Source organism: Natator depressus, chromosome 14 (assembly GCF_965152275.1).
Source record: "Natator depressus isolate rNatDep1 chromosome 14, rNatDep2.hap1, whole genome shotgun sequence".
NCBI classification, from domain to species: Eukaryota; Metazoa; Chordata; order Testudines; family Cheloniidae; genus Natator; species Natator depressus.
In genome coordinates, this window is record NC_134247.1 from 14,620,947 (window position 1) to 14,636,871 (window position 15,925).

Here is a 15,925-nt window from a genome sequence, read left to right on the forward strand (position 1 = left end):
TCAAAAGAGTGATTTTGCTGGTTTCCCTTATACCAGTTCCCCGAGTGAAAACCTATGCTGGCAAAAGCATGTTTATGCTGGCATAACTGCAGTGGTTATAGAGTAGGGTTTCTGCCAATATAAAAGTGTCATTTAAAAAAAAAAAAATCATGCCACTACCCAACACTGCTATGCTGACAAAAGTTTCTAGTGCAAACCTGGCCTATGCCTACAAACATAGGTGAAAATACCTGCACTTTCACACACACAACTAGCCACACTTCTATAATTTTTAAATGATTAGGTGCTGTTTGGGTGCTGCATTTAATTGTAGCAATCATCTATTTAATCAGTTCATTCCGACTCCTATGCTAAGCCTTGTCTACTGAAGCTGCACTGGTTTAACTTGAATTGGTTTAAAACTCAATTTAACTAACCAGTGTAAATCTGTGTGGACACTCATCAGTTTAAGGCTGTTTAGATCAAATTTAGCTCACACCTATAACTTTACAAGTAATACAAATAAATAAAATATAAATAAGTAAATAATATAGGTGTAAGCTAAACTGACACAAGCCAGGTTTAAGTCCATTTAAGAGTGTTCATACAGAAAGTGGCACCAGTTTAAGTAAACTGGTTTAGACTCACACCTTTGGTTAAACCTGTGCAACTTTGCATTTAGACCAGGACATTGTACTCCTGGCGTAGTTATCTCCTGTCCTTTTGCTAGATGTTCCTCCCCCTCCTGGCTTCACTCCACTTCTCCTTTCCTTTTATAAAGCATGTATCTTGCCGTGCATGTGCTGTTCCCTCTTTTCATTCTCTTTCCCTCCACTTTGCCCTGTTCCCCTTTCTTTCCTTACTTTATTTTCCGTTCTCTATCATCTCCTGTATGTTTTCTCTCTCCTTTCTTCTCCCAAGGGTCTCAAAAACTTTATTCCCACACACACACACACACTCTTATCCACTGAAGCCACAGGTATCCCATGTAATTTTATTTTACCGTTGTTTTGCAACTCAGCATGTCTAATAATTTACCAGAGTAAACAAACCCAAAAGGGGTGGATGAACAGATTCCATCTGGGTCCAGAGTAGGTATGAAATTTGCTTTCCTTGTCTACAAGAAGGCTGGCCAACACAGTTACAGCCTGGAATGAAGCTGTTTGCCTTCCTAGTAGCAGGCTGAATATAGGATACCGGGCTAGATGAACTACTGCTCTGACCAAATATGGCCGTTCTTATGAATGCAGATATTACAGCAGTTTGGGGAAGTAGGACGGGACAGGAGATTTAAAAAATATTGTTGTAAGGAAATACAAAGATAATGAGCGAAAGCCTTATGTGTGGGTAACTCTTCATCGCATGGGGAAGTTTAGGCCCTTCCTACAGCAATGAAAAGGCTCCTACCCAACATTCTCTACTACAGGAAGGGTTAGACATTATAGTATTTGTTTATTTACATCTGTAATTTCAAGGGAGAGTGGTCCCTTCATTTTTCAGCATAAAATATAGGGAAGAAAACATTCCAATTAACAGTAAGAAGCCTGCTGTGAATGCCACACAGAGCAATAAATAACCAGTGGGTTGCATCCAGGGATTGGTCATTTTATGCCTAAATTAAGCTCATCAATCACTCTTAAAGATGACTTATCAGACAGAAGCTGTGGTTAAAGTCTTATTCGGTGGTGTGCAACACTATCATGGCAAAAAGAACAGATTACAAAAATCACTTTAGATAAGATATACAATGTTGTTACATTGAAGAGATCCAGAATTCTGGATACCTCACACCCTACCTGGCAATTAGCCCAGGTATATTACCACCTGTCAGTTATTTTAGCACTTATATAGCACCATTCATCCAAGGATCTCAGAATGCGTCATACAAGTGGGCAAGCATTATTACCCCACTGTACAAATAAGAAAGTTGAGGCACAGAGGGTTTTTCTTGATTAGAAAGAGTGGTCAAGTTCAGATCAGGCTTGGCTAATACAGGTTAGCAAAACCTGACTTTTTTTCCTAGTGTAGATTCAGGCTAACATCTTCTAGGTTACAATTTGACTAGCTAAATGTGTCTACACTAGGAAAAGGGTCAAATTTAGGTTAGGCTCAGCTAGCACATTAGCTAAGTCCAAACTAAACTCAAGTACTTTTCCTAGCGGAGAGAACCCCAGAGAGGTTGAGTACCTTGTCCAACATCACACAAAGCAGATCACTGGCAGAGCTAGGAATTGAACCCACACCGCCAGACTGCCAGAGCCCTGATCTGACTAGCAGACCATGATACCACCTGGTAGATATTTGAAGCCATCACTCGTGTAAATCAAGCAAGCTGAGGAAGGAAAACCACCAGCCAACATCCCTGCCAGGTTGATGGAAACTTCACGCAGTCAGTGTGAGCCATATGCAAGAGTTGTATACATATATTCTTCACTTCCGAACACAACTCCCCATCCCCACTGAAGGAGCAGGCTCCCTGGAGCAGAGCATCTCCTTCCCATCACAGCCTACGGGGAAGCTTTCCTCTCTGCCAGCTCAGCCAGCTGCTTCTGGCGCCTCTCCACCACATCTTGACGCTTCTTCTCATAGCGCTCATACTCCCTAGCACGGAGCTCCTCCACCTCAGGGAAGAAGCGGTGCCTGAGACAGAGAAAGATGTCACCGCAGTGAACTGAGCGTGCCCCCCCCCCAAATCCATCTAAGTCCCCCACACACGCTGAGCCCCTCCCTGCCGCCCAAGGCCCCCAGTATCCCCCCCCAGCTGAGCCCCCCCATCGCTGCCAGCCAAGCCCCCAGTGCCCCCCACACCGTTGAGACCCCCATCGCTGCCAGCCAAGCCCCCAGTGCCCCCCGCACAGCTGACCCCTCCCAATCGCTGCCAGCCAAGCCCCCAGTGCCCCCACACCGTTGAGACCCCCATCGCTGCCAGCCAAGCCCCCAGTGCCCCCCGCACAGCTGAGCCCCTCCCAATCGCTGCCAGCCAAGGCCCCCAGTGCCCCCCACACAGCTGAGCCCGCTCAATCCCTGCCAGCCAAGACCCCCAGTGCCCCCCAATCCCTGCCAGCCAAGGCCCCCCAGCACCTCCCCTCCGCTCTCTGCCGGCCAAGTCCCTCCTCCCCGCACCTGTACGCGAAGGCGGTGGCCAACGCACACAGGATACTGCCGAAGAGGAGGGGCTTTGCCAGCCGCTTCCGCGCCGACATACGGCCCCCCATGGCGGGTAACAGCGAGGCCCCGTTACGAGCCTCGGGGCCTCCCGCCCTCCACAAACGTCACGTCCGGCCGCGCGCTCAGCATTGCCGCCCTTCTGTCAGGGTTACCCTTACGTCATTTCCGCTCCGCTGCCTAGGTCTCCGTGTGTGTGGCGCTGGGAGCGGTTAGTGGCGCCGCGGGGCCCTGTGCGCGTGAGGGCCGGGCGGCGGGGGAGCCTGGGGTGACAGGGCCGCAGAGCCAGGGGCCTGGTAGCAGCTCAGTAGGTCCCGTCCCGGGTCCCTGCCCTCCTCGTCTGTGCCCGGGGCATGTGGGCCGCCGCGCCGCTGCTGGGCTGAGAGCTGCGCCCCACAGGCCCTGACCCGACCGCCCGCTGCTCGCGCCCTGGGCGCAGGGCCTGGGAGAGCGCTGGAGACGGTGTAAGGCCCGAGCTGGATGGCAAAGCAGGTTTTCCCTGTAACTGGGTCAGGAGGCACCTGGGTGGTGACCTGGACCACGTCGCAGTGTTGCCGGCTCTTCTGACTTTCAGTGCGAGTCTTGCAATAATTGGGGGTAGTTCTTAAAGCCCCAGCTCCTGGAGTCCTGTGACTGTGAGAATCTTTCATTTTTAAAAAGGTCAGATTCTATCCCTTGTTGCGGAGAAAAGCATGAAAATGTGATCCACCCCCAGCCCGAAGTGCAGCCCAAAGGTTCAGAAACCTCACGGCCAATAGAAAGAAACAAAAAATGTATTATTTTTATTTGCAAATCTTGTGATTTTTAAACCAATCTCATTTTTTTGTGCATCTTGACTCATAATTTTTGAATGTTTGGGATTGGCAGTAGTGCATTTTAAGCATAGAGGGTACTTCTGCCCCATTCAAACCGGCCTCATCTACTCTAGGGAAATCAATATAACAAATCCACCAAAGTTTGCAATGATGGAAACTGTAGTGTAGGTGAGGATCAGGGGTTTTTACCAGCATTCATCTAGCCCTACTCAGAAAAGAGTTAGAAGACACTACAGTAAAAACACTCATGGCTAGTCTATGCTACCACTAATGGAGCTGCACCTATGCTAGACCAAACATGGGACAATTGTCAGTTATTCTCAGTGCAGATAAGGCATATTTAAACCCCATTGTAGCTGGCATGGTTCTGATCCAAACATGGACAGGGCCTGAGCTTGTAATCCTGCCACTTGCAGTTCCCTCAGTGAGTCTGAAGGGAAGCAAAAGAAAATCAATTGAATATTCTACACTTATTAAAATGTTTTTATTAACCTTGCAGTGAAACTGGGGCCATTCAGGACATTGTTGTGAACAAAACTTAATTTTCTCTCTCTAGCACCATGTCCCAGAAGCAGCGGGATCTGCTGGAACTGGGGCGGTTTGAATACTTGCAAGCGCTGGTCACCGAGTTCCAGGTAACAGAGAGTCCAGGTGAGCTTATAAACCTTTTCCTTTTTATTAAAGTATATTCCAAATGTCAGGATCATAACTGGCTCATCAGTTGCTGGTTGATTTTTTTCTTCAGGAATTAGACAGCCCAGCCCATCTCAGCTGCCTCTTTTGTCACCTAAATGCTGCTTATATATTGCAGAAGCCAAGGAGCAAGTACTGGCTAATCTAGCCAACTTTGCCTACGATCCCAAGAACTACGAATATCTCCGACAGCTTCAAGTCCTTGACCTGTTCCTAGATATGCTCACAGAGGATAATGAGACCCTTGTGGAGTTTGCAATTGGTAAGGAGTGGATTTAAAACTATTTGTGAAATGAACAATAGCAGTTCCAAGCACTGGTTGGATATATCGCTGCTTTGATTCTGTAGTCCACTTGAATTTGGGAGAAAGGATCAACCACACATGACAAACCATCTGTGGCAGATGTTGAACAAACTCCTTAATGCACTGCTGGAAGGCCCTTAGACACTATGGTGATGAGGACAGTATAAAAACCTATATAGAATAGAATAGCTGGAACAGGTGAGAGAGATCAGGATAGGGGCTTGAGGTGAATTATTTCACGTTAAGGCAAGTCTCCCCTTCACTCCACTAACATGCTGCAGTGCTGAAAAATAAACAAACTTACTTTATAAGACTAGGTAAAACCCTGAATATTGGAACAAAAACTCCAGTTTAATGGTAATTTTTAATGCATGTCCCTATTGTAATGATACAGTCATTGAGAACAACTGAGGTTTTTCCATAGAGCATGAGCAGGTCCAGTATTGTTATTATGGCTATATTTGACAGTTAATCCTCTAAAAGGACCGGTTCTAAATAATATAATGAAATCTTCTGAGGAATCCCATTAGAGCCAGTCAGGGTGGATTCAATACACGGAGCCAGCCATGCCAAATTCAAATCCTGAATGGTTAGATGATGTAATGGTTAAATACACATAGCCCTGTGTACTTACCACAGCTTCCACTGACAGAGCTGCACTGGGGGTGTTATCGATCAAAATGTTGCTAGCATGGCTGCACCCTAAGTGCAAAGTGTTGTTAGTACAGGATACATACTAGTATTTGCACCAATAGAAATCATATTTACAATATCTTAATTAGTATTAATAATGCCATGCTACTTCTAATAGCACCTCTCATAACTAATTAAGCCACTATAGCCCCTGTGCAGTACAGAAGGTATTTCTAGGAATCTCACTCTCTTTACTGGATTATAGCCACCTTAGAGGTGAAATAAGGCAGTTCCTTAACAGAAAACCAAGTCTTTTAACCAGAGGATTTTTAAATGACAAGTTCTGTTTGTTTAATCTCTTGTGAAAGATGTTACCTCCAACAGCATAGTGCCCCCTAATGTCATATAGGGGAATGAGTGCTTTGGTTGAAAAATCACCTTGACTTTTGAGAATAAACTTAGCCCGGGAGCGGGGAGACACAGTTTTCCAACTACTATAAAAATATTCTGGGCAGTTGATTCTATGTGGGGACAAGGGTCTCAGTGAAGTGCAAACCAGTATTTTGTTTCTGGTATTGTATGTACTTTATACCAGTAATAAGCACATTAAATTGGGTGGAATTAACACCAGTAGTTAGTTCAGTGCAAGTGTATGTATGGACACACTTATATCACAATAGGACACTCTTGTGAACTAACTTAAGTAGGTTGTTGGGGTTTTTTTGTTTTTAAAGAAAACTGTTAGACTTGCTCTGAACTAACTAAAGGCATAAATGGCAACGATCAGTTATTTTGATCTTAGTTACCATGTAAACAAGCCCTAAGAAAGAGCTGAAGATCCTGGGTGCAGCAATGCCACTTAACCTCAACAGGGAGTTAGTTAGGTATTAGTAAGAGGAGGATCTAAGGTGGTGGTAGCTGGTGCTGCACTCCCTCTCTTTTCTATTTCAGGTGGTCTTTGTAACCTCTGTCTGGATAAGACAAACAAGGACTATATTTTGGAGGCAGATGGGGTGGCACCTGTAATAAACTGCTTATCCAGCTCAAATGAGGAAACAGTGATGTCGGCAGTGACTACTCTGATGTACTTGACCACGCCACAGTCTCGCCAGCAGACCACGGCACTCCCGGTGGTGGAGTGCATGTTACGTTTCTCCCTCTCAGCTAACAGGAGGCTAAGCAACCTGGCAAGGGTCTTCCTTGAGGATTATTGTACTCCTGTGCAGGTGGAGGAGGCCAGGAACCTGAGCAAACATACAGCTGTAGGGATCCCGCTGCCAAAGGACTGATTTGTGCAGAGCAGAGGGAGTAGCTTGAGACTGTTATTGCGTGAGAAGAGAGATTCTTGATTTCATCTTTAGAGCCCCCTCCACCTGCAGGACTGGTGAAACTAGTGAAAGACATTGCTAAAATTCTGCCTCAGTTTGAAAGGGGCAGGTGGGGAGCCAGGACATGGGTCCAGAAGTCAGGATTAGCAGCTAAACTGTTGTTAATACAAAACATATTATGGCTGTTAGAGAGCAGGCCAAGCAACTCCTGAACCATCATCCAAATAACCATTTCTGATGTTACCCTTCCCAGTGTGGTTGTCAGGTAACTTAAACCCAACACAGTTCTTTTGCATCACCTTCGCCGTAGCTGCAACTATTGCTGCCTGTCTTCTCAGTGGTTATAGCTTTGAAATATGTTTAAATTATATGATCTTTATTTCTCAATAGGAGAGAACACTCCTCCTTCCCCCTACAATTTGCAGTCTGATCACATACCTCAGGACTAAGTATGAGCCAGCATCCTCATACCACAGGCACCTGGCCAGTTAATTAGGACACAGGACTAGCCATACTGATGTTAAATATCAATAGGAATAACATTCACCACAACGTAGCTGTTGGGAAAGATGCAGATTAAGATTTAAAAGGGAATACTAACAGCAGACTTCAGCTCAGAAGGACAACTGGTCTTGTGGTAGCTTTTGTAAAACTTCCTCTTAAGTTCTTTTTAAGTTAATGTTTTATTAAGTGTAAACCGTTCTGGATCAGACATTCACCGACTACAGCATTTGCAACCTAAATCTTAGCAGCTCATATTAATGCAGGAGAACCAGGAAGTGAAACTATCTACTTTCATTATGAGCCAAGTAGGGTAAAAAATGGAAGGGTGCTGAACAGCCAATCTGGCTCAGTATGTGAGATTATTAAAAGGGTTAAACTGTTGAAAACAAGATTTCCTTTCCTAACATGATGGTGTCCGTCATACTTACAGCTTCAGGTACTTGAGTGAATGGGTAGAGAGCAGAGTGCTTTCATGGAGTTTTACAGCCCTACTTCCTCTTTCTAATTTCTTCATCCTCCCTTCCTGCCAACCCAAAACATGCTACCTAGCATTATAAGCAGCTGCTCATCTCTTGTCAAGTTTCTCCCTCCAAACGTCATTAATGACTCTCCATAAAGATTCAGTAATTTAATTGCAACTACATTTCAGAAATAGTCTAAAGAAAATACAAATCTTAAAAAAATAAGCTTTGTATCTTTGGCCCTTAAAACTGCCCCTACCCAAGTCAGTGCACTTTCTTTAAAGGGGATTTCGTTGCCGGTTCCCAACTTATCAGTTCCCATTGGCAGTGAGACTAGCATAGCATTCTTTTTCCACATTGCTTCTGCGTTTGCTTTCCACTATCCCCCTCCAGTCATCGGCCCACGACTGCAGCCGCCTGCGTGGGGTCTGAAGCTCTAGATGCTTGTTATGGCAGCAAGTGAACAAGATGTGTTCCCAGCTTGGCTTAGGCTCCGCACCTGAGAAGAGCCAGAATGGAAAGCTGAAGTTAGCTGTTCTTTTCTCCAAACAACAGTAAATCATCTGCTGTGAAATCTCCACCTCAAGTTTCCCAAACCTTTAATGGTGTCTTTGTCATCAACCAGGAGGTCAGCTGACACAACGGTTTTATCCCGGGTCAGAATCAGTCGCTCCACAAACTTAGGACCCAAGTATTTTTCCACCCAGCTGTACTGTTAGGGGAGGAAGTAGAGCATTAGAAGAATTTTACTTAGCAGCAAGTTTGACTATTTCTAGTATAGTGATCTCATGCTACAGGCCCAAATCTCTTCTAGGAGTGTTATGAACCCTGCAGTTGGGCCGTGGTGCGGGCCACTAAAAGGACTGATGTGAACTGTACTTTCAGTGCCCTTCGCTCATGACTGCATTGGGTACCATGAAGTTACACTGGCGTAAAGCAGCATGAGAGGAAGTCAACCTAGGGCATATACCAGGCCCTTCATTATCTAACCCCAAAGTACTTGAGTAACCCCCCTCTCCCTACATTTCTGCCTGGCAGTGATCATCTCTCAATTTAGTCAGGATTTTCTCAGAGGAGGAGCCTCTGGCATGCAGTCCCCTCCTGGTGCAGTGCATCAGAAACCCCTTGGTTGCCTCTGGAGTATGCAGTGAGTCAAGGCAGCGTCTACTTGACCATATTGCATCTGTTCTTTTACCCTCCCCCACTCTTCCCATGCCATTTCTTGCAACTGTGGGTATGAGTTGCTGAAAGTTGTTGTTTGTTTGTCTGGTTTGGTTTTTAAGTTTTATATTCTGGCTTCCATTGCGTAAGACTCAGATGCCTTGCAAAAGGCATGACACAGTACTGCTCCTGGCCTTTTATACTTCCTCTCAGTCTGAAAAGCTGCCACTCGGAGTATTTTTGCATGCTGGGCCCTGCAGACTTCACAGGCTGCAGCTTGGCTTTGTTCACATTGGTATGGTACTTGGGCATGTACTAACAGTTGAAAGAGGCTGGATTCTGCAATAGCAGTCTTAAAGCGAGGGTAGGGGGAGATCTCCAACCTTCTCCAGGATGCAGTGCTCATACTTCGTCAGGGGGCTCGTGCAAATAAAAACTTCAGTGCTAAAAAGAAACAGCCCTGATTAGTAGTCATCAAACATGGAGAATAGAAAAGAGCTGTGTACTGCAGTGTCCTTACTTCTGCATATGGATCATTTCCTGCATGGCTTCAATGGCTCCTGGAATCGGCTCCAACCCCAGAAAGAAGCCAGGTGACTCATAGACACTGGCTACCTTAGCCTGGAAGAGAGATGAGGAGAATTAGCAATTTTTTTTATTGTAGGATTCTGCATAATAGCTATTGAATTTACCCCAGGGGTGTTATTCAACATCAAAAGGACCTATTTTGTCCACATTTCAGAGGGAGATCAAGTGGCTGAGATAATTGGTAATGGGTTACACAGTCTCACCTACTGGTTGCCAGGACAAATCCAGGCCAGGCAGATAAAGACTGGAAGTTGTTACCACCTGGTGGCCTGTGTGAAGTGGGGAGTTGGATCTCATTCCAGTTCCCAGTAGATATATATCCACCTCAGTACAAAAACAAACAAACGTGCCACCAGACGAACACCCCAGACCACCACACTATGATAATTGGCACCCTCAGCAGAGGGGTCAAGGACAGACTGGGACACAGAGACTCAGTCATCCTCATGCTTTGCCGCTGATCCTGCCAGACCACAACTGAAGCATACTGGAGGGAGGTTTGCGTGTTGCTCTCCATGCTGTTGTATATGTGCTCTCTAAAGCCTCAGGCAACAAGATTAAAATGTCTTAAGAGCAGATTCTGGCTTCAGTGCAACAGTTTCCCCATGGTGATAACATCAGTGCAAATTCTATTTTAAGATGTTTAAGTTAGTGGCAAAATGACCAAAGCCAGGAAATTCAAAGCTTAGATAGTTACTTGTACCGTGAGGGTCAGCGTAGGCAGCGTGAAGGCTGGGGAATTAGTCTCTAGAAAGTTCAGCAATAGAGTGGGGTGTTTCTAGCAGTCCTGTGCAATTCAGTGCTAGTGACTGGAGTCCCTCATCCACAGAACCGGTTCAGCAGTGAGAGCAACTGCACAAGCTTTGCCAACCCCACCTCACCTGGCCCTGACCATAAAGGTGCCACTTAAAACCAATTGTGGTGGTGGGTTTTGGGAGGGACACCTATGCACTGGCAGAGACCCACCATAGGCCAGTCACCACCCACCTGGAACAAAGTGACTGGTTTGGATTTGAAAGACAACCGAGATGACAGGCTTTTCTGAAACGGGGATGAGAGACGATGCCTTCTGCTGAACACAGGCTTGTCAGTGACCGTTTGTTTCATATACCTGTAGCCAAGGGCCTGATTTTAGAGGCTGAAAGGGACCAGGCAGAACAATGATGAATGTAGTTTTTAATATAATGCAGCCTCCTCCTGTGACTTGCTGCCACAAAGACATTTCAATAATGCAGGGCATTTCTTGAGCCTTAATCCTCATTGCCCCTGCAAGGTAGATTTTACCCTGACTGTTCCAGATAAAGAAATGGAGATTAAAAGCACTTGTCCGTGGTCACTGCAAATGGCAGAACTGGCTCTGAGTCTGGTGAGGTCCTTGTTCCCAGTCTCATGCATAGTTGAGACCATGCTGACTTTTCTTGTCCGTTTCTGGAAGTAAATAAGGGACAGAATTATCACTGTGCTATGGCCCCTTTGTGCTAGCTAGGTAGGCTGGAGAACAGTAGTGCTGCAAGGCAGGTAGAAGGCCGCTCTGGAGAACATCCAGCTCAGAGACTCTTACACCAGGTGCAGAGCCATCTCCAGCAGCCACAGGAGCAGGGACTGTTCTGGAACAGAGTGGAGGCAGGGAGGGGGTACGAATGAAGGTCCTGGCCAGGACAGACCAGCAGCCTGGTGATTCTGCTCCCCTGCTCATTGAAGCAGGGGAACAAGTTACAGCAGCCCTCATTTGCATGGGGGGACTCCACTGGCCCCCACAGCCCATTAGTATGGGAGCAGAAGCTGCCTCCCCCTCGGTCCTGGTGCCTGTGTTCCAGGCACAGGGATGAGCCTGCTTGTAATAATATCAGAGTTTTATCTGCTTCTACTCCATGCTCTCCCTCCCCTGCCAGAAACAGGACACTCCTAGTCAGCTCCACAACTGACAGTTTTCCGGGGGGGGGGGGGGGGGGATTTACTGCTCATTCCTCAGCAAAAGGAGCGAGAGGCAGTGTTTTCATGCAGCTGCCGGAGCTGTGATGACGTGGGGAGGAGAGGGAATAACGTGACAAAGACATTTTGCAGTTAATGGAAACCAGACCTTTAAAAGGAACAGAGGAAGCTTTTGACCTACACCCAGGCAGGGTTTAAAAGGGTGATCATAAGCTAGGAGAAAGTTCACTTTCAGAGGAGAATCGTTTAAGGGTAGCAAGGGCCTGAAGTGAGGCAAGGGCACAGAAAAGGTGAGTTAATACAGGTGTACTGTATGGTTTGCTATATGGTTCAGAGGCACCTTTGTCCCCTACGAAGAAGCTACACTGCCTGAGGTGGGGTACAACCCTCCATTCATTTAGTGATGCGCTTCCTCCTCATTTAAAACACAGCAAACAAAATTAAAAGGGTCATTCATGCACCTTTTAGTTGGAAATAACTGGTCTGCATCCAACTCAACTTTTTTTTCTTTCTTTTTTTTTTTTTTTTGGTAATTGACTTAAGACTGGGTGGTTGGTCAGTGACCTGGGTGAAATCACTTGGGGAGTCTCAGTGCTGGTTGTAGCAGAACGCTACAATTGGGGAAAAAAGGTTAACAGGTCAAAGTACATAATTTAAATCAGCGTAGCAGCTAGCACCCCCAGTCATGCTAGGTGGGGTCCAGACACATACAAAGACACGGTACCCGCCCTGGGGCAGAGACAGTTTCTTCTTACATGCATGTACAACACCAAGCACATTTTGAGAACAACCACAATTAAAATTAACAGTAATCAGATGATAACAGCTTTCTTTCATCCTGACTTCAGCTGGATTCAAACCAGTGATCTAGAGGGGACTGACTCTGTATCCCACTGGCACCCATGAGTTTTGGGGGCATGGGCAGTATTGGTATGGATCAGTAACAGGGGCTGACAGACCCACAAAAAGGCCACAATCCATCTTGCCACCATGAGGTGGATTACAGACTCACCACATAATAATGTATAGACTAGCAACACAGACAAGAGCACTTAGCCTACTAGAAGAAAAATGTTTGCCCCAAAGCATTTGGATACCAGGGTCAGATTCACTCAGAGAACAAACTATTTTCATTTCAATTGGGTTGGGATCCTATTTACTTAACGTAGGGGACAAGGAAGGTGCCAAAAAGTTTCTAGTATGACATTGTGCATCAACTATGAGAAAGGGACTGAAAGACTTTTTCCATTGGACCATATGAACTGGAACCATAAACTCGCTGAACATTAAATCTCACCAAATGAGGGTAAATCCATCCTCATCATCATATCCACTCGTGCTCCACACCTGAACATAGCCATTATATGAACAACATACCCTCATATCTCAGTGTCTGTACTTTGACCTGTTAACCTTTTTTCCCCCAATTGGGGATATTGCAGATTATGTATTCCTTATACCATCCGATCCTAAATCGAACTTTGCACCTCTTGATAATCTGTACCTTATTCCCTGATAACCAGAAACTTCTACGCTTAAACTCTGTACCATTTTTTTTATTTTATCATCATCTTCATAACATTATTAAATCTGTTAAAAATAGCCATGAACTACAAGCAAGTGAATAGCCTGATCAGATTAAACCCATGAAAAATCAGACCTGAATTGAGTGATCCAAGTACCTAGTTCTGGTGACAGAGAAAAAGAGGAACATGAATAATGGTCTTTTAACTGCCAGTTACAGGCATGGGTGGTTTTCTAGCCTATTTGGGACTTTAAAAATAGAAGCAGTGGATGTCTCAGGGAAGGTATCGGATGTGACTTGGCCCAGCACTCCTCTTACTATCTGTAGAGGGCATTAAATATTCTGTAAAGAAGAGAAAGCTTCAAATCCACGTTCCTAGTAGTTTTATTCTTTAATGTTGACAGTTTACTTAAAAAACAAATAAACACACAGCCACAACTCTCATTTTCCACTGAATGCATCTGATGAAGTGGGCTGTAGCTCACGAAAGCTGATGCTCAGATAAATTTGTTAGTCTCTGAGGTGCCACAAGTCCGCCTTTTCTTCTTGCGGATACAGACTAACAGGGCTGCTACTCTGAAAACTCTCATTCAGTATCCGACATTAGGGGAATCCACCAAAGGCAATAGTTTAGGCTACTGGAAGCTTAAAAGATCTGGGTTCATTTGCAGCTTTAATACATTGTTTCCCGTAGCTGCTCTGTGCACTGCAGTTCCCTCCCCAGTACTCCCATCCCAGGTCTGGTGCGAGCCTCAGCTAACCTCTATAGCATGCTTAGAGATCCTTGGATGGATGGTTTCATTACCGCGGCTGTGTAGCAATAACATGTTGTCCGAGTGGGTGAATAAACGCAATGATGATGCTATAGTGGACAGATTTTCAGCTGGAGTATATTTTTACTGGCTGTGGCTGAGTAAGGAGGCAAGACTGTTCGTCCCGTCCCCGTCCCCCCCATCTCGGGAAGGGGCTGGCACGCTCATGGTGAGCCGATTATGCTACAACTGAAGCTTAACAGTGGTAGCATTCAACAATCCTCTGTACTCCAGGGTCGCCTCCATTTTGCCCTTACCGGTAGTCTAGGAACAGCGCATTTCTCGCTCTCCACTAAAGCAGAGAGAACTGCTCAGTTGCCCCAAACGACACTCACGCCGCGCTCCTTCTGGGTTTGCTCTAAAGCCGATCCGCTGAGATCGGACTGTCCCCCTTGCTCTGTGACACACCTACCCCGCATTACCACTCCCCGCCCCCGGCAGCCCGTCTGCCCAGCCAGGGCACGCGGCCCCCGGCCCGCCGCGCAGTGCAGCGCATCGGCCAGCTGGGGCAGCCACGGGCCACGCTGGGGGGATACTTCTGCCCACTCCCACTGCCCGCGACCCAGCTCCAGCCCCCGGCCTCTCACCGCCAGGTCCTCCCGCAGGCGGCGGTACTGGTCCCGGACCGAGAAGCCCCTCCGTTCCGCCAGCTCCACGTGGGGCTCCCCAGGGTAGCGGGCGAGGAAATGCCGCAGCACGCCGCCCTCGAAGTCCGCCAGCACCCCGTCCATGTCCACCAGCACGCGGAGGCGGGACGCGGTCGACCCAGCCATAGCGCTCGGGGCCGGCTGCCGGGTCCAGACTAGAACCCACGTGGTAGCAGCCGCCTCCTAGAGCCCCCAGAGGCTATTATTCAATAGGACTGGGCGGAGCTTGTCTTTATGAATATTCATCAGTCCCTGGCAAGCCGCCGGCGGCAGGGATCTGAGCGCTCGCGGCCCTGGGGGTTGCGCGGGCTGCGGTGAAGCCCGGCCGGCGGGGCGCGCAGGCGTGGTTCCCAATGGATGGATGGATCACGGAAGAGGCTGGGCTCCGGCGCAGCGAGTGGGGAAATCCTCCATCGCTGCAATCCGCTCCTGCAGATCGTGCCAAAGCTCACCCGAGCCAGGTCCTGCGGGGGGGGTTAGCACGTGGGCCTCGGGAGGTAGCAGGCTTGGCCAGATCAGTTGTGGGAGTGCTTTCTTGCCCATGCCTCTCCTGAAGTCATTAAACCACCAACCAACCCTGTGCGCCTGCAGTTGCCTGAACTTTAGGCCTAACCCGTTTCAGGCCTGGCTTCCAGGAGGCCTCACACTTCGTAGACGAGAGAACTAGAGCTTTTCACCTACACAAGCTGAACCCATCACTGTTTGACCTAGCTGCCCTATCCCTTCTTGGATCCTTGGGGCAGACTGAGAATTAGGAGGAGAGCGAACAAGTTTAAGTCTTTGCCCTTCCACAGCACTTGTTGAAGAGTCTCAACATCATTACTTGACTTTTCCTAGTCTGTCCCAAAATCAAATCAAGGCAAGTTCTGATTTTAACACTAATGTTTGTTTTGCTCTTCCTGTGTGTAACGCATGCCCGTATAGTGATGGAAGAGCAGGCTTGTGCTAAATCTGACCACTGCAAAGGAACTTCAAAGTGATGAAGCTAGACAAGGAATACTAGAGCCCCTTTTCTCTGCTCCATTTGAAAAAATTAAGAGGTTAGCATATATATGAGGGGAAAAAATAGCAACAAAATAAGTCTTGATATACTTGCCTCTGGACCATAGTGATTGGTATAAAATTGGTCCATCAGCCACTTACTTCCCTTCCCCTCCCCTCCCCCAGAAAAATGGCTGCAGAGAAGTAATTAGCCCATGGAACTCATTGCCACAAGTTGTCATTTGACTAAGATCTTAGTACCATTCTGAGAGAATTACACATCTAGTTACTTTTTAAAGGGAACATAAGCCATTGTGCTTCAGATCATGGGCTAGCCCTAGCTGACAGGATACTAAGTAGGTGGAGTACAAGGGTGATCAGAGATGACCCTTCTACC

The 15,925-nt window shown here is 46.9% G+C and overlaps 2 protein-coding genes across 4 annotated transcripts; one reads left to right on the forward strand and one right to left on the reverse strand.

Moving 5' to 3' along the window:
• Positions 1-3,282: 3,282 nt before the first annotated feature.
• Positions 3,283-11,258, forward strand: ARMC7 (armadillo repeat containing 7). 2 transcript variants are annotated; one of them, XM_074971935.1, is made up of 4 exons: positions 3,283-3,355; positions 4,516-4,610; positions 4,771-4,914; positions 6,541-11,258. In XM_074971935.1, exons 2-4 carry the CDS (start codon positions 4,520-4,522, stop codon positions 6,876-6,878), a joined length of 573 nt encoding a protein of 190 aa, XP_074828036.1. In that variant the 5' UTR covers positions 3,283-3,355; positions 4,516-4,519; the 3' UTR covers positions 6,879-11,258. The 2 variants fall into 2 exon arrangements, with proteins under 2 accessions (XP_074828036.1, XP_074828037.1); XM_074971936.1 differs by having other exon boundaries at positions 3,304-3,804.
• On the reverse strand, positions 6,789-14,876 carry NT5C (5', 3'-nucleotidase, cytosolic). Of its 2 annotated transcripts, none has more exons than XM_074971934.1 (5): positions 10,619-10,793; positions 9,564-9,664; positions 9,427-9,487; positions 8,480-8,594; positions 6,789-8,381 (listed from the first exon to the last, which is right to left on the reverse strand). In XM_074971934.1, the coding sequence occupies exons 1-5, from the start codon at positions 10,736-10,738 to the stop codon at positions 8,194-8,196; spliced, it is 585 nt and encodes a 194-aa protein (XP_074828035.1). In that variant the 5' UTR covers positions 10,739-10,793; the 3' UTR covers positions 6,789-8,193. The 2 variants fall into 2 exon arrangements, with proteins under 2 accessions (XP_074828035.1, XP_074828034.1); XM_074971933.1 differs by lacking the exon at positions 10,619-10,793 and adding an exon at positions 14,488-14,876 and having other exon boundaries at positions 6,917-8,381.
• Between the last annotated feature and the right edge of the window lie 1,049 nt (positions 14,877-15,925).